We start from the raw sequence: 27,464 nt of genomic DNA, 5'->3' as shown, positions 1-27,464 counted from the left end.
AGGTCTGAAACTGTTCTACTTCTACTGAAGTGCTTCGGCCTAAAAGCTTTTTTGGCATCAGCTGTTCTGGTTTTTGGACAGGATGTTTCATAGTGACGTGGTAAAGCAGGATGAAGCCTAAATTAAGCATCTGACATCATACCCAAAATAACACAAAGTGTCAAAAGTGGGACACTTCTGTATTTGTAATGGTTTGTCTTTTTAGAGACTGAAGCAGAATTCAGAAGAGGTTTGCTTTGATGTACAGAAATATATCGATATGGGCTAAATTGCTCTAATTTCTTTTTTTTTTAATCCTTATCTTTTTAATCTTAGTCTTAAACAGGGCTGGGCGATAAACCAAATATTTAGCATGTACTTACAAATATCTTGCCGAACACACTACAGTGATTTTTTCTCAATATATAATCAATATCTAATATTTTGCCAAGCCCTAAAAACAATATAAAACATTGCACAAATGTATGAAAGCTTCATTCTTATTTCAGGTCTAGTTTTTCAGGAACTGCAAAGGCAGTGTGGGGATACAGACAGCAGCTAAAGCATGAGCTGCAGCTTTGATGAAATATAATGTGTCACACTGAAGGAGTGTTACAAGTAATGCCAAGGCTGCTAGGGCTTTGCTCAGCTCTGAGGATAAGGGTCTTACTCTGCGATCTTACTATCCTCACTCTCCTCCTCACTCTCTTCATGAAACGGCTGTAACCTGTATGGCGAGCCGGAGAGGACAAACAGCACTTCAGCTGACACGCAGGATAATAAAGTAACGGCACAGCAGTAAAGACAAGCAAGCAAGAACTCGCATCCTATCAGATCGTGAGTTGTGACATTCACTCTGCTGTGAGAAAAGTTGCAGCACTGAAGGGTTGGAAGCAGGGTCCAAAATTATGGTTTTGTCACACCTGTGAATGGCAAGTGAATTACTAGCCATGCATTTTTATTTTTTTACGAGCATTAATGTATATAGTCTATAGCAAAATCTATATAGTATTAGATTTGGGATTATACCACATATAGTGATCATATCATAAGAAGTGGAGGAGACTGCTAGAGCAAACATGAAACATAAGAAATGTTTCTTGAGCAGCAAATCATCATATTATAATGATTTCCGAAGGATCATGTGACACTGAAGGAACTGGAGGAACTAACTGGAGGAATGATTCAGCTTTGATCACAGGAATAAATTACATTTTAAAGTCCGCGTGAACCGGAAGTTGCAAACGACTTTTCTCCAGTGTTGTGACGTATTTCCCAGTGAGAAGGAATATTGAACAGAGGGCAGGGTTTTACTCTAGCGCTCCTCCTCTCCATCTCTCGCTCATAGCAGACTGACGGTCTGAGGGGAGTGGTTAAGCAACTCAACAGTTAAACCTACGTCATCAGAGAAGGAACGCCATTCCAGACCGGAAGTAACTTTTCAGACTTTGATTAAAGATTACGACGGCAAACAATTTTTTTCTGTGTATTAACTTGCACGGATTAATTTTTCACCACAAGACTAGTAATATGCGCTAACAAAGTAAATAGGGTCAGTTTTGATTTCAGTTGGACTTTAAAATATATTACAATAGAAAACAGTTATTTAAAATAGTAATAATTTATAACAATATTACCATTTTTACTGTATTTTTGATCAAATAAGTGAAGCCTTGTTGAGCATAAGAATCTTTAAAAAAAAAAAAAAACTTTTGCCAAACTTTAATTGTAGTGTATATTTGGTTGGTTTAATGCGAGGAATATGCACATGTTTGTTTTGCATTGATGTAAAATAGAAATGGACTCAAAGCTACACTGAAACTATAATTCCAGGCCAAAGACTGTTGTTATTCGTTTTTGTTGTTTGGCCAATGTTAATTTTGGACCCTGGCAGAAAGCAAGGGACAACAGCGAAAAGGAGAGAGTGACACTTACTCTGGGTCTTCTTCATTCTCTTCCTCCTGGATATTTGGCAGTCTTTGTAAAACAAACAGTGAACAGGTGAATTCTGAACACTGTGTTTGTGTGTGTGAGAGAGATAAAGGAACAGTTTGAAAGATGGAGAGAGACAGCGCATTGGTCGGAAAAAAGGTTTTGTAGCCACTTTGTGGTTTATCACACCCCAGATCTCAGTCTTAACAAACACAGAACAGGGCAGGAAGGGTGTAACACAGAGTCACTGAATTCCTTACTGAGTTTGTGGTGTGTTTGTCACTTACTGATCCTCATTGTCTGGTTCTTCGTTTGTCGTATTAATGATGATCTGTGTGGTCTGCTCTTCCTCCAGCTGTCTGACGGCCATTTCTGCAGCCTGTAGGGCCAGATCCTCCGCCATGCGAGCTGCCTCCACGCGTTCCTGCTGCAGTCTACACACACACACACGGTTGTTTCACTATATAAGTGAGGACATTGCATAGACTTCCACTGATTTTATACCAGGTTAGCTAATGATATTTTCAACACTGTAAAAAAAATCTGTTAAATTTACGGTAAAAAACTGGCTGGTGAGGTTGCAAGAAATTTACCGTAAAAAATATGGAAGCAACATTTTAGGTTTTAGAGACTTAACTTAAATTTACAGTAAAAAACGTATTTCATATCTGATATAATGTTAATTTACCAATCTATTTAAGTACTAATATCTGTTTTGTACCACTGTAATAAACTGACAACTGCCAATCACATTAGTGATGAGTCAAACGATGAATCAATGCTCATCACAAGCAGCTTTTCCACAAGATGAGAAAGTTATTACTAATATATAGAAGATGCACAGTGTCATTCACACAAACACTTAAACACTATCATGGTAACACACGTTAAATAAAAAAAATGCAATAAACATTAATTTAACAATATTAAATGTAACAGAAAAAAACAGTTATGTACATAACTGATTAAAAGAAAACTAAGAAAAACTATTAAGAAACAATAAATAGATAAAAAATACATCAAATTTGAAGTGTCACGCAAGGAATTGTGGGAATGTCAATTTACGTTTTTTTTCACTGTAAATTATACAATGACTTGTTCTTTTTCATTTCCAAAAAACTGTAAATTTAACGGTATTTTACTGTAAAATTACATTACATTTATGGTTAGAACTATCACAGTTATTCACTGTATTTACGGAAACTTTCTGTTAAACAATTAATGGTTTTTCACTGTAGCATTTTTTTTACCGTCTTTTACCGTTAAAATCACGATACGTCTTTACTCAACCCCTACCCCTAAACCTACATATCACAGAAACATGCGCAAAACACTAGATTTAAATAAAAACCTATTTTGACCAATTTATAAGCCTTTTAAACTAGAAAAAAATATATACTCAAAAAAAAAACAAAAAAAACACACATGCAGACCTTCTTTCTAGATTTTGTCTAAAGGTAAAAAAAAAAACCCTGCTCCATGAGATTTGAGATTTTCCTGACTAATATTTCATACTGTATGTCAGGCTTTACAGTGTTTAATCCACCACAAGGTCACTGGGGTCCAAGCAATTCACTCTCACCTCTCCTCTATGTTTGCTATGGCAATCTCCTCCGCTTCCTTCTTGATGCTCTCAATAAGAGGCGTCCAGCGCTCAGTCTGCGTCTCCGCGTCCTCCTGATCCTGCATGGCCAGCACGTGTGGAAGGATGCTGGGTATCACCTGCAGCAGAGATGAGTTCTCCTGCTGCACCAGGACGTCCTGCTCCCTCTGATGGGCATCCCAGTCTGTGTCCACCTCCTCCAGCACCATCTCACACGGGTCCTGCAGGATGCAGACTGCACCCACAACAGGAAAGACCACAGGTCATAGCAGGGATTAGGCCCAAAGATTAAATAAATGCTTTTGAATTCCATTTCTACCGAGTATCTTAGTGTTTTTGTGTAAATGCATCACAATTGACATGGCATCCTCTGAACTGAAAGTGTGTGGAGTTACTTCCAGTGGGAAAAAATGTGCATCATAGAAACATCATAACATTGATCCCATTTGAACCCAGAGTGGTTTGTTGTAATGGGGGTTTGGTTAATTGTTTACCTGGCAGACCAGCTAAACCAGAGGTCTTGAACCCTGCTCATTGGGACCCACTGTCCTGCAGAGTTCAACCCTAACCAAACACACCTGAAGCAGCTAATCAAGCTCTTCAGGATCTCTTGAAAATACTCAGGCTGGTGTGCTGAAGCAGGTTTATAATAAACGGCAGGACAGTGGGTCCCCAGGAGCAGGGTTGAAGAAGACCTCTGAGGTAAACAAAAGCTTGACTCGGCTAGGCCAATTAGAAAGCAGTTTATTCTGGTTTAACTGTTTTGCTTTACTGTTTTGTTTTATTTAAATAATTTATTAAAGGTGCTCTAAGTAATGTCATGCGTTTTTTAGGTCAAAACATTTTTTTGTCACATACAGCAAACTTCTCCTCACTGTCCGCAAACTGCCTGTCCCCTTGAACACACTGTAAAAAAATGTGGTCTCTGTAGACAGCCCAGGTTCCACAAACGGCAAGAAAAACAAACTGGCCCAGCCTGGACCACGAAAAATAACAAACAGTTCCAGCCAATAACCGACAAGAATGATTTGGGGGTGGGGGTTAGGGGGTTAGTGCACGTGCACATGAAGAGGGCGTGTGGGGAGTGGAGGAGAGAGAACCATGAAGAGGGAAGTTAGCTGGAGGAGAGATGTCCTAGACAACGACAACGACTAACGTTAAAAATGTATATTCTTGAGAATTTTTAAATGGCCGACTCACGACCAAAGAGATGACATTCCGATGAACAAATAACAAAGAAGAGGGAAAAGGAGAAGGAACGCGCAAAGTCCTGAATTTACATCGGAAAAGCGTTCAAAAGGTGGCGAGAACTCCGCTGGCAGAAGGGCTTCCAATCCGACATTCAGGTGGCTATGTTTTTGCTGGACGGGTGGGTAAATTCAGTTTGGTTTTTCTAAATGGTTCATGACTGTTTCAGGAAGCACGGAAGGGAAGGGGAGGGGACGGGATGAGGAGGAGGAGGAGGGAGGATCGAGCTAGCCTCCGTTTTGTTTGACAATACTTCGAATGTCAACAAGAAGTGACTTCACCCAACATCGCTTAGAGCACTTTTACTGTTAGTTGCATTGACTATATATTGTATTGAAAAGCAACACATTTTAGACCCCAATGGCTAAATTTGCACAACTGATGAAACAGAAAAATTCCTATCCTACTGAACAATCAGGACTTGACATTAAAACCTGCCAAAAATTCACGTAAACACAGTCAGTTATGTTTTAAATGAACGTCAAGTCAATTCACCTTCATATATATAGCCAATTTAATATACAATTTGAAAAGGAGTCTATACAGGTGTTGTTTCTGACGCTTCCAAATGTCCTCCTGGACTGGAAAGTCAAAGGAAGTAGTCAGCCACAGGTTTCTTAGGGGGGGGGGGGCTCAGGTGCAGCTTCAAATATGATAAACTCCTTCTGGAGATGCTCATCAAGCTCCAAAATGGTAGCTTTACAGTGATAATAGGAAATTAAACTATCAGAGATTGTTTTGGCTTTACAGCAGCTCTAGAATAAAGTTATTGTCCAGCTAAAGTTATTTTTTGATTGATTCACTTCCAATGCAAAGATCATTAGTTATTAACTTAGCGGCCACTTACACAACACCGTTTCAATTGAAAACAGAAAACTTTTAATGTGTTCTGGCCTTTAATTTGCACGACAACAGTGTTTAGTAGCTCGAACGTAAACAGTTGAGAAAGAAAATACAATTGTAACAGTATAATCGATCAGTGCATTCGGTCTTAAAGTGACAGCAGCCTAATAAATCTGCTGCCAAAATATGAGATAATATAAAAAATATCTATATAGCAGTTTTCCCCCATGGTATCGATGTCAAAATTGTGGCCAATGAAAATCCTGAGTGGCTAGTAACTTTAGAAAACCACTAGTCACAGTGGCTGGTGAGCAAAAAAGTTAATGTCAGGCCCTGCGTACATTATATGCAGCGTTGGGGTAATGCATTACAAGTAACCAGATTACTTTTTTCAAGTAATTTTTCCCTGCAAGTAAAGTAATGTATAACAGTACTTTTAAAGATAATAAATATCTGAGTTAAGACAAAAAAAAGACAAAATATCTGAGTTACTTTTTCAAACAAGTAACGCAAGTTACTTTGTTTTCCCATTTATTAACTGACAGCTCTCCTGACCTCATGTTGAGAGAGTGCAGAGGCGGTCATTGTGTGCGCTGTGTGTGAACATGATGCTTATTGCAGCTCTAGACTAAATGTGAGCAGGCGTTTACTCGTCTCACTTGCACAAAAACAGATTCCTCAAAAGGAATAAAAACTGTCAAATGCAAACTCTTAATATTACACAAACCTGCATAATGAAATATGTTAAATTACAAATATATTTTATGTATTTAATCACACTTTATTAACCAATGTCTTTGCTGCTGACCTTCAATGATCCAATTCAACCATGCTAATAAGGAAAAATTACTTCAGATAATTTTTCATTTTTTGTTTTTATTGCTGAAGAGAATTGAACTTTCTTCTTCTGTGTCCTGTTCTTCTGCAATCCAGAATGGCAGCACAGCTGAAGGTCTATTTGAGATGCAGGCGTGAATTTGCATTTGCTTCAGCCTGAGGCTCATTCATTTCACTTTTGGTGTGAAAGGGCCTTTACATTCGCCAAAAATATAATTTTATTAATTTATTTTTGAAAAAGCAAGCCCAGCCCAGGTAAAAAGAAGTTACTAAGTAACGCAATTACTTACTTTTTTAGGGAGTAATGCAATATTGTAATGCATTACTTTTAAAAGTAACTTTCCCCAACACTGCATATATGCCCTAAAGTGCTAAAATTCACTGATACAGAAATGCATTTTTTTTTAAAATGCATCAAAACATTTTATATTTTATAATTCATCAAAGCTCCTGCAGTTGCAGATAATACAGAACAATATTTAATTTTTGCATTTTACTGTACACATTTATGCTCTGTCCACACAACAAACAATCTGCTTTTATAAATCATTTATTTATTAGTGATTTCATACAGCGCACAAAGTAAGGTAGCTGCCTGTGCTGTGTTAGCAATAGCCTTTCACAATAAAACATAAATAGCACCAATATACAGCATAATAATATTCAGATATAGATGAATCTTGCACAGTGGCTTTGCTAACATGCTAAAACAGGTAATGGGTTGTTATTCAAAGCATTTAGACAAACTGGTGCTTTTATAGCAGGCATTGTGCATATTGGCAAACGCATTTAGTGGCATGGGGATTTATGGGTTTGTTTTTTGCTTTATGGCAACAATATTGGGTATAATTGTGCTCCTTAAAAGGTTTTTAATGTTAAGTTCAATGGTTTAATATTAATAGACAACTAAGTATGTTTATTTCTTCAAAAAAAGTGTGAACATTTTGGATTTGTGGTGCTTTTTGGGACTGGAATATCTGACCAATCAAAGGCAGACATATTGAATTCCCGTTTAGTGAGAATGACGGAGCAAAAACAGACACTTTACATCTAAAGCAGCAAATGGCTTTGTAAACTCTTGACTGGGCACCTGTATGTTTACCGCATGTCTCTTTGAGGTAGCCAATGCACTAAATAATTAAAAGCCAGCAAGCAAAGAATCCCTGTAATATAGTTAAAAGAAATCACCAAGGAAGTTTACATGAAAAAGCACATTCATTGGTGTAGTGGCTCTATTGAACTAGAGGATATTGATGTGTGTTTCTGTCTGAACATCTCTCGCTGTCTCTGTGTGGATGTAATGACTCTCCCAGTCGTCTTCTCCTTATGTTTAGGGGACTCTAACCACCTTCTCCCCTGAAACAGAAGGAGAAGAGGAGCTGAGTTAACACCTCCACCCTACAAATAAGCATTTTGAGACAATAGCAATGCCTCTGATATGTTCAAATATAATCTTGGACAAAAAAAACCCTGTCCCTGCAAAACTGTCTGAAGTCATTATACCTATTATATATGTGTGTGTGAAGATGTGTTAAAACAACTTACCGTTTTGAACGACATCAGAACTGTCCTGCAAATAAACAAAGGAAAAGGGTAAATGGAAAACTAGTAGTGAAATTTCTTTCATTATTTTCACTTAAATTACACTACTTTGTGCTCACAATTTACCTCTTTTGGTTTCAGTACTGGTTGTGGCATCATGCGTCCAAACCCCTGTACAATCCAGCCAACCATACTTGAAAACAAATGAAATATAATGCATGTCATTAGACTTATCTACATATAAAAATAATTCAAATGTATCCAAACAATAAAAAGGCCTCAGATATGTGTTATGTTCAATGGAATACTAGTATAATGATAACTGAATGCTACCCAATACAAAACAAAACAAAACAAAACAAAAGGAAAATCATTTTTCCTTTTTTAAACCAGAAATGAAATGCGAAAGATGCAGTTTCTTCTTTATTGATTCTAACACCTATGAATAGAATAAGCAGATACAAACTCTTATCTGCAAAGAGGTAAATATTTTATTTTGTGCGCATTATATTTGTGTCACGCCTGCCAGTCGGAGTGCCTGTGATAGCCACCAGAGGGCACTCTTTTCTTATTTGTTATCTCATCATGGACTGCATTTCCCATAACCCATTGCCCGGACTCATTATGCCTGATTGCTTTCAGCTGTTTCTCATTACCCTTGTTGACTCTGCCTATATAAGCCCTGTGTACTCACACATTCATTGCAAAGTCTTGTAAGTATCACACTGTATTTCTGAGTGCTCTTGCTGGTTTCCTGTATAATGGTTCTGACTAGTGATGTTACGTCTGACACTGACGCTCCGAAGCTTGCTTCGAACTCGAACGGTCCTTGCAATGAACCACTGTTTCGGAGCTTGTATCATTATGTCACTAGTCACGTGAAAATGACTTCTGAAGCAAACACAAGGAACAGGACATAAAAAGATAGCAAAGGCACTAAATGTTTCTAGAGACACCGTTGGAAGCATAGTTCGCAAGTTCAAAGTTAAAGGAACAGCGATTACACTACCAGGACGGGGCAGAAAAAGGAAGCGATCAACGGCTGCAGCCAAATTTCTAAGAAGGCAGGTTCAGAAAAACCCTCGAAAGACAAAAGACCTGCAGAAAGACTTGGTGGCCACAGGCACTGAGGTTTCAGCTGCACAGGAAGGCACGTACTAAACGCATACCGGACTTCAAGACGGACACCACTACTGACCCAAAAGCACAAGAAAAGTCGGCTCCAATTTGCTCAAAATCATATAAATAAGCCAAAGAAGTTTAGGGATTCTGTTCTGTGGAGCGGTGAAACAAAACTGGAACTTTTCGGCCCTATGGATCAGCGGTATGTCTGGAGGAAGAAGAATGAAGCATATGCTGAAAAGAAAACTACAGAAACCTGCAGCATGTGGAAGGCAAGATGGAGTCATTGAAGTATCAGGAAATCCTAGGAGAAAACGTCATGCTGGCAGTGAGGAAGCTGAAGCTTGGGAGTCACTGGACCTTCCAACGGGATAATGATACTAAGGATACCTCAAATTCCCCCAGGACTTGGTTGGAGAAAAAGTTCTGGAAGATTCTACAGTGGCCATCACAGTCACCTGACTTGAACCCCATAGAAAATCTCTGGTGGGATTTGAAGACGGCGGTTGCAGAACACAAACCCAAGAATATTACCGAAGTGGAGGCCATTGCTCATGAGGAACGGGCTCAGATTCCTCAGAAACGCTGCCAGAAGCTGGTGTCTGGTTATACATCTCGTTTGCAGAAGGTCATAACAGCAAAATGGTTCTACTGAGTACTTAAGATGCTTCCCATGAAGGGGTTGAATAATATTGAGACTGCAGAAGTCATTAAAAGTTGCATTTTCAAATTCAAATTCAAATTCAAATTTATTTGTATAGCGCTTTTCACAATACATATTGTTTCAAAGCAGCTTTACAGAAAGTGCATTTCAGAAATGTACACAGAAAAATAAGTTACAATTTCAGTTGAATTTGGGGAAACCACTTGAAACATTTGTTGTGTTGAGCTATTTCAATTACTTTTGTTTGATTTATTCATTGCAAACAGCTGAACGTCTGTAAATTTTGCCAATAAACCTGATTTGCAATGGGGATTAAATAATTTTGATCACAACCGTATATAAAAAATGTGCATTAAACCAGGATGTCGAGGTTTGGTTGTTTTACATAGCCATAGACATTATAAGGAAAGGGGACGGACACTTACTTTGTGCCTTTGGGATCCTCAGCTAGTTTGGGTTGCTCAGGAGCTGCGGGTACAGGTGCAGGTGCGGGTGCGGGTGCGGGTGCGGGTGGGGCTGCAGGTGCTGGTGTAGGTGCAGGTGGAGGTGGAGGTGCAGGAGCAGGTGTTGGTTCAGGTGCTGAAAATAAAAAAAAGTCAAATGCAGAACACTCTGTCTCCAAGGAAGCCCAACCGAGCATTTTTGATTTCTAAAATTCTACCTGGCTCTTGTTTGCAGGGTGTGACAGGAGCAGAAGCAGCCCTCAGAGCTGATGTTTCCGTACCAGGGGGAGGACGAAGATGCATAGGAGACTGAGGGACTACCTTCTCAAAACCATGCTTAATCCATTCTATTACCCTGAAAGAGAAAGAGACAGACACATTAAAGGAAGAGTTCAGCCATAATGAGAATTCTGATTAGCTTCTGACAGCTCATTAACACATACCTGGGAGAGAAGGGAACGTTAGCAACGTCTGGCTCCTCATCAGACACAACCTCCACCACAGGAATATGAGGCAGCGGCTCAGCATCTGGTGGGAGTGAGAATCATGTCACATGTGTCCTTTCCGTTCTCATCAGCCCTTCACAATGCAAATTCTTTCAAAAATTATAATTGCAAAAGGTTATGCAGTTCTAGATCAAGTGGTTATCAAGAGGCTGCACTTACCACAAATGTCTTTAGCCTCTTGTACCTGCGAAGAGAAGGAAACACAAATAACTCTTACTGTGTGTTTGATTTAATATTGGTGTTAAAATTAAGAGGCCAGGAGCTCTAGATCAGCTTGCACTTCTGTTTGTCTCTGTCTATATTATGTCAAGCAGCCAAACATTCATTTGTAAAAGTGTTTGCGAGAAGGTTTTTTCAAATATATATCAGTGTTTCTTCAACTTTGTGGACTTTTGGCTCAGTAAACTTAGACACTGTTAAAATAAAACTATATTTTATCTCACTTTATTTCTTTAACACATCATGTATCTCATATTTCATCTCACACTGGAGAAATGTAAATTGTGTGAAAAAAAAACACTGAACTCATCTTGACACACTAAATATATTTCACACTTGAATTATATTTTAAGATTGAAATTCTAAGTCTGTGAATAGTGTAAAACAATAAAATATACATAAAACACATTTGAAAAAAACCCTGCAATAAATAAATAAACAATTTAGTTTTATAGTTTTAATGTGATCATGTAACAAAGTGTATAAATTAAGGTCACCATGAAATCAAGATGAACAATTTTTATATTTTAAGGAATATTGCAGTGTTTATTATACGTAAATGAATTAGCCATGCTCATCATTATTTATTAAAATTCATGTTCCCTCGTAATCTTTAAACAAAATAACTTCCACACCCTCTTGCGGCGACATCTATTCTCTTGATGATGCGTTTACTGGTGTGGGGGCGGGACGACCTGTCACTCACGAGATTCACCAATAGCAAACCACAACCATCCAATCAATTACATATGGACAAAATCAAGTCCCGCCCAACATTTTATCTTGTTCATAAAGCTGTTTCACTCGGATATACGTCACAAAAGGAAAGAAAAGACTTAAAGGTTGAAGAAACACCCATATGTAACATATGTAAGCAAGTATGCACATTTTAAGCTGCTAGAGTAGCCATGCAAGCGTTTGAGATGTCCGATGCTGCAGGGTCATACCATAGTGATGTACGAATATAGCAGGATATTTGAAATGCAATGAGTATTTCTTAAAGACTCAATTTATAACCTCCCAAGGCATTCAGCTTGTGTTTACAACTTTAATTTGTTGTAACACTTTCTGTGATCATAACATAGCTGTGAGGGATCGAGTAAAACTATATATAAAGTCATTAATATTCAGCAGTTTGTGATGATTCTGGATCCACTCTCGTGGTGGAGTTTGTAGACCAAGTCATTCAAAATAATGTCTCTGTACATCACCTCACATTTAAAGGGGACATATGATTGTGCAATCTTTGAAATTAAACCGTAAGTAGACTTCTTTCAGTATTCACAATTAACATTCACAGATCCTTTACTGAAACTGAGCTGCAAAAATGGGTAATTCGGATTAAACCTGTTAACGTCAGATTTAAACATCAGCTTCTATTCAGCATTTTGTCCCGCCCTGATGATGTGATGAGGAAAAGTCTAGAATATGGCCCCTTTAATGCTGATTTGTGGGACAGATGAGGGAACAGCGAGCATGATCCTGACACAGCTTACTCCAAAAGCAATGTACTTACTGGAGGATCCACTTTAACCACTGGAACAACTGCAGGCTAATTGGAAATGAAACAAAACTCTCACAGAAGCTCCAGAGCTAAAGACACCTTTGAGACTGGTGCCCGTGGACCTGAAATGCTCTGGTAGGACTAACTCCATTAACTCTGTTAGTGTCACTATATATACAAGTCACATTTTTAAAATCTAAAACAAAAATGTAAAAATCTTATGCAAATAAGTAAGTAATAAATAAACTAAATAAACTAAAATGTTTAAAAAATGTTATCATTCCTCAGTTTTTATCTAATAACAAATAGAAACTTTCTCAGTAAAAATGGTAACTTTTTTTTTTTTTATGGAAGCATCTTTTCATCATGGAATAAATTAAAAAAGATTATAAGTCACAATTACCTTTTTTATTATTTTTTTCTGTGGCGGAGACAAGCTTCCATTTAAAAAAAAAATCTATTTTTTATACATCTTGGTAAAGTTTTGTTTTCATAGTTCATAATTTGTTATTTAAAATCTCTGTCCCACTTTTTTAAGTGTCTTTACAATGTACTAACATTTAAATTATCAATTTCATACAATGCACTGATTGTGTACACACTGATTTACATTGTACTTACATTTAAAGATATCCCCATTTAATTACATATTATGTAACTACATCTGTGATTACATGTACAAATGCCCTTTAAACTCAACCATCACATTAAAATAAAGTGTAACCGATGATCATTCTTCATACAGTAAATACAAATGTCCATGAACAGCATTAAAAACAAGTCATTATTATGCTCCACAAATTCCAAAATGCTTAACTAACAAACTTATGCATTAAACTGCAGTAAATCCAGTAAACTTGGTAAATAACCAAATAAGTAATCACACTGCACAAAGCCTCACCGTCTTATTGGATACGTGAAATATGTGTGTCTATACCTCAGTGACCTCCTCTGGCTCTGTTTGACCCATGTATTTCTCATCCGGTTGTGGAACCACTTTTCCCAGTCCCTGCACAATCCATCCAATCATCCCAGCCCTGATGGAAAAAGAGATACAGTCCATCAGCTGCATGCTCTGGGCACAAGTGAGGACGTGAAAGCGTGCAAATAAGCTGATTTACTCTAAGTCAACTCTAGATGGCAGCAGGGGACAGTAAAAACAAACAGGCCTGCCCATAGTCCGTGAAGCAGTAGCCTATGCTAATAAAAAGTTCCATTCCAGTTGTGTTCTTCTAGACGAATATATATATATATATATATATATATATATATATATATATATATATATATATATATATATATATATATATATATATATATATATATATATATATATATATATATACACAATTTTATGTTCTATGGAAGCCAGTCTGCACATTAGAACGCTAAAGTTTATGTCTGTTCAGCATGGATCTTTTGCCTTGAGCTGTTAATATGGAAATACAGCTCAGTGCAATAAAGTCTCTTGCGTGTGTAGCATGCAAAAAAGCTATATCCACTATAAGCCTACTCACTGGTCCGATGTGTTACTGCCATCCGTGGTGATACAGTGATGAAAATATGTGTGAAACTCAACACAACATCCATTTAACAGTCATACATACAGATACATATGTAAAACACACATGCCACACAAGCCATTCATAAACATACAGAATAAAACTGAATCCATATGATTGAAACTATACCTGTTGCTCACTGCATTTCCCTCTTGCTGTCCAATCCGTGGTAAACAAAAAGAAATAATGTTCAACAATAAAACAGACAAACTCATTTTCCCTGTACATGTACGTCACCACTTTTTTTAAACGGATGTTCAAATGTTTTAAAGCAATATTTGGATTCTGTTTCAAAATTGCACAAAAAAAGAAGAAACAAAAAGAAAATCTAATTTAATTTTACTCAAGTATTTGAAAAGGTAAATTATTTTATTGGCTTCAGAAATAGACTGATTAAATCAAGAAATTAATAAGATTTTACCATTAAAGTACCTTTCATTTTTTGCATCTTGTGAAACTTGAGGACACAACACACTAGATATTGAACTGAAACTTGTCAACAGTTATTAATATATTTATTTATAGACAGAACACCGACTGTGTTCACGCCGGAGTTAAGTTCATGCTCCTTCAGCAATGTCCAGATAATATGTATTGTTTTATCTTAAAGTTATAGCGACTGAAGATGGCGACTCTTCATAATGACAAATAATCATATTTTTGTCATGGTTTACACCAAAACAGTTCTCAATGACTATAAAGCTTCAGCTGGGACTTAAATTTGATTGGCTTCTAACCTCATTAAAATGAGAGCAAACATTAAAATATCAATTAAATATGTACTTTGCATTGGCAATCTAAATAAAAACGTTAATGTAACCGAGGAAGTGTCTAAGTATTCACTTTCAATGGTACTTAAGCACAGCATAAAAACTCCACAATTATTCTCAAGTTTAGTAATTCATTGTGAACACTCAAGAACTGTAATAGTGCAGTTATTCAGTTTCAATAGTACTTAAGTACAGCATAAAGTCTAAGTACAATAACTCAAGGACTGTAAGATAAAAAGCATATCGATTATTATTAATTTGATTATTTAGATAATTTATTTAGCTTTATCATGTGAGTATACTCAACAGGAGTCATGAAAATACCTTGAGTTCAGCGTTGCCCAGTTTAGAGGCGTTCACTGGCTGAGGGAGAGCACTGCTGAACCCATTAGAAAGCCAACTCAAAACCCCATTCTGAGAGCTAGAGAGAGAGAGAGAGAGAGAGAGAGAGAGAGAGAGAGAGGTAATTAGGTCTGGCAGGATTACAGCGTCTAGAGACACTGAATGCACATAGGCTATGTACTCCAAACACACACACACAAACAAAACATCACCTGCTTTCCTCTGAGACCTCCTCCTTTGACTTGGAAGGGTTGGCTTCTGTAAAATAACATCATGAAAAATGTATGAACAATAGCCTACTCTTTTTCTGGGATGTGGTGAATGTTGGTCATTGATCAAAACTGCAGTCAAATTTAATAGAGTGCATGTAGTTACCTTGTTTAACGTCCTCTTTTTTCGTCACATCCTAAAGAATAGTATGGAGAGAGTGAAGACATGCTTGAACTGTGACAGACGACTCAGTGTAGAAACACATTTACACAAACACACACTCACTGCTGATGTGGACGCATTGACCTGGTCCTCCTCTCCCAGTTTCCCAGGAGACGCTGGAGGCTGGGGAACAACTTTTATCACCCAGCTAAACATGCTGTCAGAAATACAGATTAACACCGTCAATGTCAAATAAGAATGTTTACTATAGTGAAAAAGAATTACTTGGGGAGTAACTAACTAAAAGTAGCGACACTTCAGTAGTTTCCGAACCCAACAATTAGCATTGCAACCGTTAGGCTACATCACTGTTTACATTGCCTGCGCTCAGGTAATATAATCAAACGCGTTCACATAAACAGTCACATAAACATGTAGCATTAGAAAGTCTGATGATTCTAATGAATTGGTTCATTCCAAACAGCCGTTTCTGTTATAGGCTATGTGTAGTTAGAAAGTTTGATTTATATAATGAATTTGTCCGAAAAGGTCCTACCTCTCTCATAATGAAGTTTTATGTAACAAAGTTCGGGAGAAGCACGTTCAGGTAGGAATCAACCAATGCATAACAACAAGAGGAAGCCGGTATAAATATAGCCTTCCCTCACCTCTGTCCGATGACAGTTTCACAGCATCCCTCCACCACCCCATCACCTCACTCTCGGCTGGTTTTCTATCCCAGTCAAAAGGGGGGAGTACTCTGGGTTCGGGCCCTCTCCCGGACAGCACGCCAAATACGCATACATTACTACATTTCGATTTAATGTACGTGTGAACTTGTGAATGTAGCGTTGGAAAGTCCAGTTAATTCTAGTGAATCTGTTCTTTTGGGAGGTTTGTGTAAATTAGGAGATTAAATGACTCACCTGACCGATTCATTCTAATAATTCAGTTCGTTCTAAATGGTCCTATCTCATAGCCTGGCAAGCCAGACCTACATCAAGATGTTGGGTCTGGCAACTCACCATAGACACGGCTCAATCCGAGGGGCGGGATAAACGTCTGTCTTTCAAATTACCTCTGCACGCAATAGGACAGCGCTACAACCAACCAGAGCGTTTTCCCAACAGCGGAGCTAGTTGATAGATTCAACTTTTGAATCTGGCCGGCAAAACTACGAACACATCTTCCTTTTTTTAAGAATGACTTAAGTGCTGTTCTATGCTCTTTTCTCAAAGAAAAACTTAACTCCAAGTCCTCCAGAGTCGCGGACAAAGTCGATTCGAAAGACTGTTCTCCAGTAGCAGCCGCCATTCTTTGTTTTCAAATGGCAGGGAACCGTCTCAACTCTGTCATCATTATGTTAAGCCCGCCCCGCCTACTCTATACACGACGTGATTGGCCTGACCCAATTTAGGTTTTTGCAGCTCGAAAGTCAATGGAGAGTTCCTAGACTGCCCTGGCTGCAAAATACATTTAGCTGCCGCTAGGGTGCGTCTAGATTTCTAGGCTACCTATCTCACTCATAAAGCGTTGGAGTTCAGTTAATTGTAGTGAATCAGTTTGTTCGGGCAGTTATGTAAATGAACAGACCGATTTGAGTGCCTGTATTTTCAAACTCGGTTATAGGCCTGTTATATAAGCTATTTCTGCCTATTTAATATTATAGATTTACCTGCTCAAGTTTGATACCGTCACTTTAACTGAGGTTGTTCATTGATTTAAAACCATCATTGTTTTTGTGTCAGGAAATGATAATTAAGATAATTAATTAATTTTATTCATAATTTCAGCCTTTTAATAAGTCTTTCGTTAGGCATTAGAGTATCACCACTTAGGCATTTGTTTTTATTATAAGCCTGCATGTTGTTATGCATATTTATTCATGCACAGCAGCTGCAAGTGACCAATGTGTGAAAATAAGTGTATACACACTTAAAGAGGTGTCACATAAATAATACTGAAGTATAATTTACATTTTATAATCATGGTTCTGTCAGACTGGAAAGCTGTCGTTTAGAGATAATTTCAAGTAAATTCAATACTGCAAGACGAAGTGAACCAGCTTTCATTGCATGCTTATGTACTTGAATTTATTTAATAGACTGTCAATCATTTTACAAATTTGAGTTTGCTGATATGCCTTTGAGGTGCAAATTTTGAAGGGAAGGTGTAGAGTTAGAGTTAACACAGCAGCTGGAACTGCTTACAGCTCCTAGTTTGAAACCAATTGACATAAATCTAACTTTTTCTTGCTCTTGGTCACAGGGGTTTTGCTCCAAAGGGATCATGGCTGTTTGTGTGTGGGCTCCTGTCACTGTTAATCACTGATAAATGCATCTGACCCTAATCTCTCCTGGCTCGAACACCTGCGGAAACAGCCCAAGCCAGCTGTACCTGTCTACCCACACTGTTCCACTTTACACCTGAGCAGAGAAAGATGTAGGCCGAGGCCGCGGACTTCATTGTTCTGCGGTGGTCTTACTGTTAACTCAATCTGCTCACTCTAAACTCTCCATTTCAGGCCCGACATGTATTCAAACCACTACTACACTCCCAATACTGCAGATTTAAAATCATCATTCACTTAAAACTCCCCAACTCTGTTTGGTCAATTGATCGACATCTGTTTTAATACCAGCCCATATACACTGCAACAAATAGAAACACTACTTCCCAAATACACTGAGCCAAACAGCAATTATGAGTGAACTGCACAACGCAGAACAGCCTCTGAGCAGATGGGTGAAAACACTGAGCCAGAGTAGCTTCATAGACTGGTGATTTACTGCTAGTCAAACCAGCTGTCAGGAGGTTCATATGGGTTGACATTTGAAGAAATGAGCTGTGACCCACTTCAACTCAAGTCTTCATACATTCTCTAAAAACAGAAAGTTTAATTTCTGTATATTCACTGCATGGAAATTCAGCCGCTCCTGATCCTGGTAAATATTATGGTGGCAGAAAATTTCATTCAATCTAATACAAAATGATGGTAACTCTTTACAATAAGGTTCCATTTGTTAACATTTGTTAACATTAGTTAATTATTACATAGTTAACATGTACTGCCCTGTTACATGTAGTTACTATACTAATAACAGTAAAAGCATGCAACTGACCCTTACAAACCAAACACTAACACTAACCCTAACCCTAATTTTATAGTAAGTACATGTTAATACTCAGTATTTAATTACTCAGTATAATTACTGTAACAAGGGCACCTTACAATAAAGTGTCTTTTAAATCGTTTCTTAATCTTGGTTCATGTTAATTTCAACATTTACTACATTATTGTTGTCTGTTAATATTATTTAATGCACCTGAGCTAACATGAACTAACTATAACAAAGATGAATAAATACTTTGACAGATTTATAATAAATCCTATACTGCTCATTGTTAGCTAATCTGTTGATGCATTTACTAACGTTAACTAATTGACCTGGTTGTTACAATCCACACAAATTAAAAATACTTAAAGAACAAAACAAAAAACAACAACAATAAAACACTAAACAATGCGCATCAAATGGACATTGCTATTAATATTTCAGAGTCTTGCTTGTTAATGTTGGCAGACGCAATATTTACCTGTTGTGTTCAGCAGAAGACAATCATCCCAGAGAGAGGCTGAGGGCTCAAGGACGGGCAGGTGGGGAAGTGGAGGGATTATCCGTGAGAAAGCTCAGCTAACGGGATTAGGCTTTCTCTGGGAGGGATGGACAGGGAGGACCTGGACTTGGACCTCATTAGCTTCAGAATCCTTTGGAGCTCAGCCCGTATAGGACAACAGAGGGGTCCAGGACAAAGAGTGGAGTCAGAATCCATTGCCAAAACTCCTTAAATAGTAGCCAATCTAAAATATATAGAGTAGTTTTTCCTGGGCTGCTTTGGTAGTCTCGTTTAAGATTTTACACAGTGCACGCACTGCTCAAATCAATTCATTGGTTTGAGTTGGGTAAACTTAAATTAAACAAATTAGTTAAATCAAATGAACTTTTATGAGTATTTAGAACTTTCTTTTTCTTTTGAGTTCACAAAACTGACACATTTTAAGTAATCAGAATTGTTTCATTGTTTCACTGAGTTTTATGAACTTGTTTATTTTAATTAAGACAAACTTAAATTTAACTGAAACTAGGCTGGGATTTCTATTTCCGAGCATGCTTTGCCATGACACTCAAAAGGGAGAGTAAATGCTACTCGTATAATGTGAGTTGACGCTGTGTTTGCTCGTAACAGAGAGGGAAGACACGTGTTTTGTATTGTTCATCAAAATGGTACTTAAGTGCTTATCCTGGATGCAGCAACCTATTAAAAAAATTAAGATTAGACTCACTTGTGTGATCTCAGTCGGGAAGATTGACTTTTACGTGACATTTTACTTTGACTGTTTGCTGAGGCTGTGAATTACAGGTAATAATGTTGCAAATAATGTTCAGTTTCTTGCACAGACCAATAAGACCTCATAAGACCTCAATGTGTCGCCAGGAGCCACGGGTATCCATTTTGTTTTGCCTATATATGTGTTTTTTTTTACTCTCAATGTGATGGTAGCCATTGACTAGCATTATATGAATCACCAAGGACCACAGATTCAGCTAAAAATCTTCTTTAGTGTTCTACTGAAGAAAAAAAGTCACCTACATCTTAGATGACCTAAGGGTGAGTAAATTAACAGCAAATTTAAATGTTGCCTTAGAAACAAGGTGAAATAAATATATATATTTAAAATAATTTATTTCAGTTAAAGTTTATTTTACTTCAAGTAATGAAAATGAAATGATTTTTTTATGGTTTTAGATTTAGTTAACGATAATAACCTTGTCTCAATCTCATTTCTCCTTGACTCATTGGATCCCAGTCTCCCCAATGAGATTAATTTCATTGCTAGGGTTATGGTTTAATGTGTTTGCAAGGTAAAAGCTGCAGGTGAGTTTCTGAGCAAGATTCAGTAAGATATTATTGCTCCAGGAAGACATCCTACGGTCATAAGACAAAAATACTAATGTCCTAATTTAACCGGTCTTTAGGGGTCCCTCAAACCTTCATAAACAAGATCTGATATTACGAGCGATTCTGGCGATGTTTGTCGCTACCCTTCAGACACGGTGACTATCTCAGTCTGTTGCCATCGCCTCCCAGTTTGCCATCTGGCACATATTCATCAGTGAGATAAGATGCCGTCTCTCGGCTCATGTTTAAAAATTCTCAAAGCCTGAGATGAGTCACTTTCACCTCTGCTCACAACCCTCTGGAGTCTGTTTAATCCCTCCTCCCCATATGTCACCCACCCTGCCACCTATTACAGATGCCACATCACTTCCCTGAGTGGAGAAAACTTCACACAACGTCTGATTATCTGTCAAGAATTTCAATTTTTTTTTATTTTGGTAACACATTACCACAACTTTCATTAATGATTCAGTAGGAATCAAAATATAGCTATAGAGTGTATGTGTGTGACGTCACCGTCGGCCACAGTGATTGCGGTTCCCTTTCAGTTCGGACGTACTGACTGATTGGGATCACGCTTAGGGAGCCTGTCATCTTCGAGAATTTATAAAACGAGCCAATGAACACATTGGCGTGCGAGCTTTGCATCCATGCTCCGCCCTGCAGCACGGATATAAACACGGAAGCGGATGCACGCACCACTTGTCTTTCGCTTCGGAGCCGATCTGTCTTCATGTCGATGTCTCTGAAGAGTGTTGTTATATTACAACGAGCGAGTGCTTCTTCAAGGAAGTCTCTCCCGGTGCTGGTGGTTCTACTGCGCGAATGCACCGGTGGTCGCGAGCCTTCTGAGCTCTCAACTGCTGTTTTAACAGCATCATATTTCTGTGTTTGTGTTTGTTTGTCTGACGGCCGGTTGAGGGCGAAAGAAGTGAGTGCTTCACTGGTACAGGCTGCACCATCCCTGTCAGTGTTGCCGCGATCATTCCCCTGTGTGCTCCGGCACTGGTGAGAGTTTTTCATTTTCTGAAAGAGCAACACGGGTGCGTTTGCGTCTTTTTCAAGATGTCATTCCACCCGTGCATTTCTGGATGCGGTCGATCCCCGTCCCCCTCTGACGGTCACATTAGTGGCATCATGTGTTTGGGTTTACAGCATGCTGAAGCAGCTTTTGTGGATAGTTCATGTTCTCATTGCGAGAACATGACTATCGTGGTGTTGAAATCGAGACTCGCCCTCGTCCGCGAAGGTGGAGTCCCTATTACCACACCTCACCCTAGGGTGCCGTGTGGAATGGGTGATCAGAGGATCATAGTGATGGCTTCCCCGCCCGGTAACCAATCCCTGTGGGCCCCTCACTCCTCTATCACACTGCAGCTGGTGGAGCCCCCTGTTGAGCGTACTGGTCCCTCTGTAATGGACTGACCAGCCGTTTCATTCGGGGCCCTTCCAGAGGACAGGATGCCGATTGCAGCATCAGAGGGGAGCTGGCCTCTGGAAATGATGACTTGGCTGCAATATCTCCCTCTGGGAGTATAACGTTGCCCGAGCCAGATCCAGAAATGTCAGCTATGCTGAAAGGGGCCGCCGGGGCTGTCAGGCTCACGTGGAATCCTCCACTGTGTCCCTCCACTGTGTCTCGGTTGGATGATTTGGTTTTTCCACCACCCCAGTGCCTTTCTTTCCCGAAGTGCATGGAGAGCTTACCAGGTCGTGAACAGCACCTATCTCTGCCAGAAACTGCCTGAGTAGCTCCTCCCCCCTCACTACCCTTGACGGAGGAGCGGTGTAGCGTTACGCGGCTATCCCTCCAGTGGAGCGGTCTGTCGCGGCACAGGTGCACCTGGACATGAACATGCACAAGGGTAGCCTAGACTGTGTTCGGTTCCTGGCTCCCCAATTTCCAAGGCTGGGCTATTCGGCGACGCGGTGGAGAACTGGGCCCAACAATTCTCTGCCGCCCAAGTGCAGACGGAGGCCATCCGGCACATCCTGCCCTGGCGGCCTGCTGCTGCCTCCACCAGTGTTGTTTTTGGCAGCCCTTTTAGTTTTAGTCTTAGTTTTAGTCTTTTGGACGAAAATGCTTTTTAGTTTTAGTCACATTTTAGTCACTTATAAACTTGATAGTTTTAGTCAAGTTTTAGTCGACAAAAACGCAAAAAGGTTTTAGTCAAGTTTTAGTCGACGAAAACGTAAAAAGGTTTTAGTCAAGTTTTAGTCAATTTTAGTATAAAAAAAAGAGTAGTCTTTAACAAATTAATTTAGGTTAAAAAGTACTGGAAATGGGCTTAGGTTTGACAGGTTGTAGCAAGTGTTGCAATTCATAAAACAACAGTTAACCTTAAAACCTTTGCATATTAAACTAGACTTTCTCATTGATGGAGATGCAGTGCTTCCAAGCTGTACTTCATTGTCGCATTGGGCAGAAACCTTTTATCCCCATATTTCAAGTTTTATTTTTTTCCATGAATTGATGCTCTTCTAAAATTTCAGCACATTGGCTATTTTCACCAGTAATCACAGTAATAAAGGAATGGTTTAAAGTTTAAACAGCAAAAAACTTTGAGCTACTACAACATTACACACAGATAAATTGTTAACAGTGGAATCACTGTTTTACTCCAAAAAATCCAGGAATAAAAACATTCTTACTTTGGCAATTGTGGCTTTATTAGAGAAATTGCTAAAGTGCAATGAACAACATGCCCAAAATATAAGCTATTGAGGAACACATACTTATGCTCTACAACTTGTGCTTCAACTTGTCTGCCAGTGCAACAACAAGATGCATATTATTTGTAAACACAAACATCATACAACCCTGTCTATCTTTAACTTGTGCAAACTGCAAAGTTGCAAACATTCTGAAACAAAATAATAAAATAAATAAATAATACTGAGGTGCATTGAGCATAGGTTGTTAGGAATGCATACTTGAATTTAAAGTATGAAACAAACATGACACTTGAAGTGTGTTGAACATAAAAATGAATAAGACAATCCCTGAATACTGTAAACACTGTATTTGATCTTTAAAGAAAGCAAACTAACTTACTAAATAAATAAAAACAACGTTGGTTTAACACAATGAATTAGAGGAGGGCCCGACCTCTAGTGCAGTCTCACAGCAAGCCCAAACAGAATATCACAGTAACATATCTGTAAAAAAAACAAAAACATTAAATGCTCGTTAAATTAGCCTACTGACCTCGATTCAGTTTCAGGCAAGCACTTCTTTCTAAAATGACTCTTGCTCTATTACGACGGCCACGACTGAGGTCACCTGTAATGCTAAAGACTCTCTCAGCAAATGCTTGAGATGCTGGCATGGCCAGAAGGTCTAAGGCAATAGGTTTTAGGCTCAGATAAACAGAATCTCCCTGTGCAGCCCAAAATTCTAGGGCAGTCTCTTGGTTTGTAGGCTGTGACAACTGCTCCTTGAATTTCTTGATTTCCTCCTTGACACACGGCTTTGAGAGGGTAGACTTGGAAGGCCGGCTTGGTTTGGGCAAGAATCTGAATCTGGGCCGCTTGTTATGAGGCTGCTCTTCTTTGGATTCTTCTTCTCCCTGCTCTGGCTCCTCATCTTCAGCCGCCTCCTCCCGTACAACTGGTGGCACCAATTGAGCAATATAATCTTCTGATCTTCTCAGAAGTGCCTCTATTTGCTCATCATCATTTTCAAGGAGTGCTTCAGGTGCAACTGTCGGGTCAAGAAAGCATGCAGCAGCAGCGAGAGGTGAAAACTTGGAGTCAGTGTGATCAAGAAAGCAGCTGAACCTCTTGTCCATGTTTGCCTTCATCTTAATTGCCAGGGAAGCGAGGTCCTTAAAGCTAGATCCCTGGGCATGGGGGAACTCAGACAGGTGACCCTGCAGGTCCAGAAGGGCAGGCACCACAAGGGATAATGACTGTGTGTCACTCTGGAGCAACTGGGTATGTTCAGCGAAGGGGATGAGTAAATCTCTGAGAGCGGACAGCTCATGCCACTCACTTGACAGTAAATAGTCCCAGCTCATCCCATCCGCAACCTGAACTACTGAGTCCTTGATTTGGAGAAGCCGTGATACCATCTGATATGTGCTGGACCATCTAGTAGGGCAGTCTTTGACCAGGGTTAGTTGACACAGCTGCAGCAGGCGCTCAGTTGCCACCGATGACTTGCGGAAGAGCTTAACAAGACCTCTAACTTTGCTCAGCAGTTGGTTGACACTTGTGTCTTTCTGTATCATGTTCACCACAAGTTGTAGAGTGTGTACAACGCAGGGGGTCCTACTCATAACTATGGCTCCAAACCTAGAAGAGACAAAATACAGAGAAAAAAAAAATTCTCTGTTTTAAGGACATTCAATAAAATTGCCATGAAAAATTGCCATGACCAATTGCTAAAAAAAGTGACTATAACCTACAAGCATAACTCAAGAGTAACTGACATACTGAAAATTAACAGCAAACTGAAGTAATTTACCTCTGGTGTTCTCTTACAGCCACCTGAGAATCTTCAGGGTCACTCATCTCGATGGATTCATCCTCGGAGTCGGAGCTAGTGGGCTCATCCGGTTCATTGGACTTGAATGCTGCAATCATGTTGCTTCCGTTGTCAGTTATGACTGTTAGAATTTTGTGTTGTGGTATTCCCCAGTCCTCTATGCATCGGTCAACACAATGTTTTATACACTCTGCCGTGTGTGGGTGTGCGATCTGATCAAGTCTCAACAATATGTGCTGTGCTTTGTTTACCACAGTGCAAAAAAAAAAACATGCACTAATTGCCAGAAATGAAGCTGTAAGTCCTTTTTTGGTCCATATGTCCAGCCCAATTGTTATTTTACGTGCTCTGGCAAGCCGCTCTTTGTACTTTAGTTTTTCGTCATCATAAATCTTGTCAACTAAGTTGTTTATTTTTGTTCTTTTGGGTATGGTCATCCTTTTATCAAAGGTCTCCATCATGTGGATGAAATCTTCTTCCTCGACTGTGCAAGCAGGTAGACCAGTGCGTCCAATCCAAAGAGCGAGCGCTTGTTCTTTGACATGCTGTTCCACAGAGTTTGACTTGTATTTGGATCCTGCGGCGAAGGCTGTTTCGATAGATGTCTGTGCCATGTCGTTATTTGGACAACCAGATTTCTGTATAGGAGTTCTGGTCACTGGGATCTGGATGAGGAGAAAACAAAGACAATTACTCTCTATACAAAGTACATCTGTAAAAGTCATGTCATGTGAATACAAAATCAAAAGTGTATGTTTGTATACTGTATATTATAGTAGTAATAGTAATAATAGTATATATATTATGCAGATCATCATGTTTCAACACATTACGTTTAGAAAACAAAAAGGTCTTTACTATCAAACATGTAAGACAAATTACTAAAAGCAAATAGACAATAGCAAAAACAAACATACTGTATAACTCCTGCTGTTACAAAACTGATTGTGACTTTTTTTGTAGCGTTGTCGCCACAGCTTTGTCACATCTTTTGTATTTTCATCCTCGTTTCATCGCTGTTTTGACACTTTGTTCAAGAAGCTTTTCGATTTGGGAAACTGGAGAAAATGTGCTCAGTTCAGGAATGCAAATTTTCCCTCCACATTTCAGACTGTCACTGAAATCAAATATGGTTTAACAATGACGATCTACACTTCCTACCCGGCCAAAACCCCTGCATGTTCAACAAATAGAAGTGACACAAACATAACTTACGCTATTGACATTAGCGCAACCAAGCTAATATTAGCCTGAAGTTAGCAGCACATTTGCGGCAGTAGATATATGTAACCTTAAGATTACCATGAAATGTGTCACAAGCCGATTGTCGAGTAAAATTGAATGTATATGATATGTTAACAGCGTGACTTGTTAGTTAACTTACCTTTGAAAAAATATCAGCGTGATGAGCCTTCAGGTGCCGAAAACTCGAAAACGTCTCGTCATGTTTTAGTCACCTTAGAGCCATTTTTAGCGAGTCATCGTCGCGTTATCGTCATAAAAAAAAGGTGCGTCGACGAAATAATTTCGTTATCGTCATCGTTGATGAAAACAACATTGGCCTCCACCCCGCCGGCGATGGCAGCTCCTCCGCCTGCTCGTTGCCGACTGCGTCCCCCTGCTGCCGCTTCTGCTCACACTGGGCCTCCGCAGCAGCCTCTATCCAGGGCTCAGCGTGGAGCCAGCCGCAGGCAGGCCGCCCAGCCTGTCTCAGGCGCTGCCAAACCAGGTGGTGAGCGTAAGACTAAACGTCCCTGGGATGGGGGACGAGCTCTTCAGATGGTTACCGTTCCGCCGCTGGCTCGCCTTCCGAGCCGGGTCCCTGTTCTCTACCTTGCTGCCCCACCCCGGGTACATCTCTGGTGCTCCTGGTCCCCCCTGGCCCCGTTCGTAGAAGCTTAAAATGCTCCCAACTGGTCCAGCTGGCTACTCTGTACCAGCAGACTCGGCTTACGATTCAGTTCGGCCGGCGTCCGCCCAAGTCAGCGCTATTCGCAGGCATGCGGACATCGCAGTCCTACTGCCTAAGGATGCGATTGAGCCGGTCCCTCCAGCCGATATGAAGACCGGCTTCTCTAGCCCGTTCTTCATTGTACCCAAGAAAGGTGGTGGGTTACGGCCAATCTCGGATCTGCAAGTCTTGAGTCGAGCCCTTTTCCATGCTTCCGTTCAAGTTGCTAACGCAGAGACGCATTTTCAAATGCTCCGTCCCTGAGATTGGTCTGCAGCGTTTGATCTGAAGGACGCGTACTTCAGATCTCTATCCTTCCGCAATGCAGGCCATACCTGTGTCCTACCCTTCGAGTGCTCCACAGCCAGTTGGGTCTTCAGGTCAACTGGGAAAAGAGCAAACTCACCTATGGGCTGAGGATCTCTTTTTCCGGTATGGAGATGGACTTGGTCCAACACGTCTCTCGGGTGTCTGGGCGAACCTCCAACTGCACTGGCATCCATTGCCTCGAGTTGTTAGCAGTTCACCTTGCTTGATGCCACTGCTAAGCAAGCCTGCACTGCTCAGTACAAGC

At 39.6% G+C, this 27,464-nt stretch overlaps 1 protein-coding gene across 1 annotated transcript in view; it reads right to left on the bottom strand.

Moving 5' to 3' along the window:
- cngb1a (cyclic nucleotide gated channel subunit beta 1a) overlaps positions 1-15,704 on the bottom strand; it is a gene marked incomplete at both ends in the record, with an annotated part of 35,226 nt that extends 19,522 nt beyond the window's left edge. Inside the window, 18 exons of the mRNA XM_081372699.1 lie at positions 650-706; positions 1,915-1,956; positions 2,199-2,345; positions 3,494-3,749; positions 7,988-8,012; positions 8,111-8,177; positions 10,196-10,349; positions 10,432-10,568; positions 10,657-10,741; positions 10,879-10,903; positions 12,455-12,490; positions 13,380-13,479; positions 13,960-13,974; positions 14,134-14,159; positions 15,099-15,195; positions 15,329-15,374; positions 15,492-15,522; positions 15,612-15,704. Of these exons, the coding sequence (XP_081228825.1) occupies positions 650-706; positions 1,915-1,956; positions 2,199-2,345; positions 3,494-3,749; positions 7,988-8,012; positions 8,111-8,177; positions 10,196-10,349; positions 10,432-10,568; positions 10,657-10,741; positions 10,879-10,903; positions 12,455-12,490; positions 13,380-13,479; positions 13,960-13,974; positions 14,134-14,159; positions 15,099-15,195; positions 15,329-15,374; positions 15,492-15,522; positions 15,612-15,704 (1,439 nt within the window). The remainder of the gene's footprint in view (positions 1-649; positions 707-1,914; positions 1,957-2,198; positions 2,346-3,493; positions 3,750-7,987; positions 8,013-8,110; positions 8,178-10,195; positions 10,350-10,431; positions 10,569-10,656; positions 10,742-10,878; positions 10,904-12,454; positions 12,491-13,379; positions 13,480-13,959; positions 13,975-14,133; positions 14,160-15,098; positions 15,196-15,328; positions 15,375-15,491; positions 15,523-15,611) is intronic.
- Between the last annotated feature and the right edge of the window lie 11,760 nt (positions 15,705-27,464).

The sequence above is a fragment of the Scardinius erythrophthalmus genome (genome assembly GCF_964197995.2).
Source record: "Scardinius erythrophthalmus genome assembly, chromosome: 8".
NCBI lineage: Eukaryota > Metazoa > Chordata > Actinopteri > Cypriniformes > Leuciscidae > Scardinius > Scardinius erythrophthalmus.
Note: the sequence above shows the minus strand (reverse complement) of the source record. Positions and strands in the feature narration are given on the sequence as shown.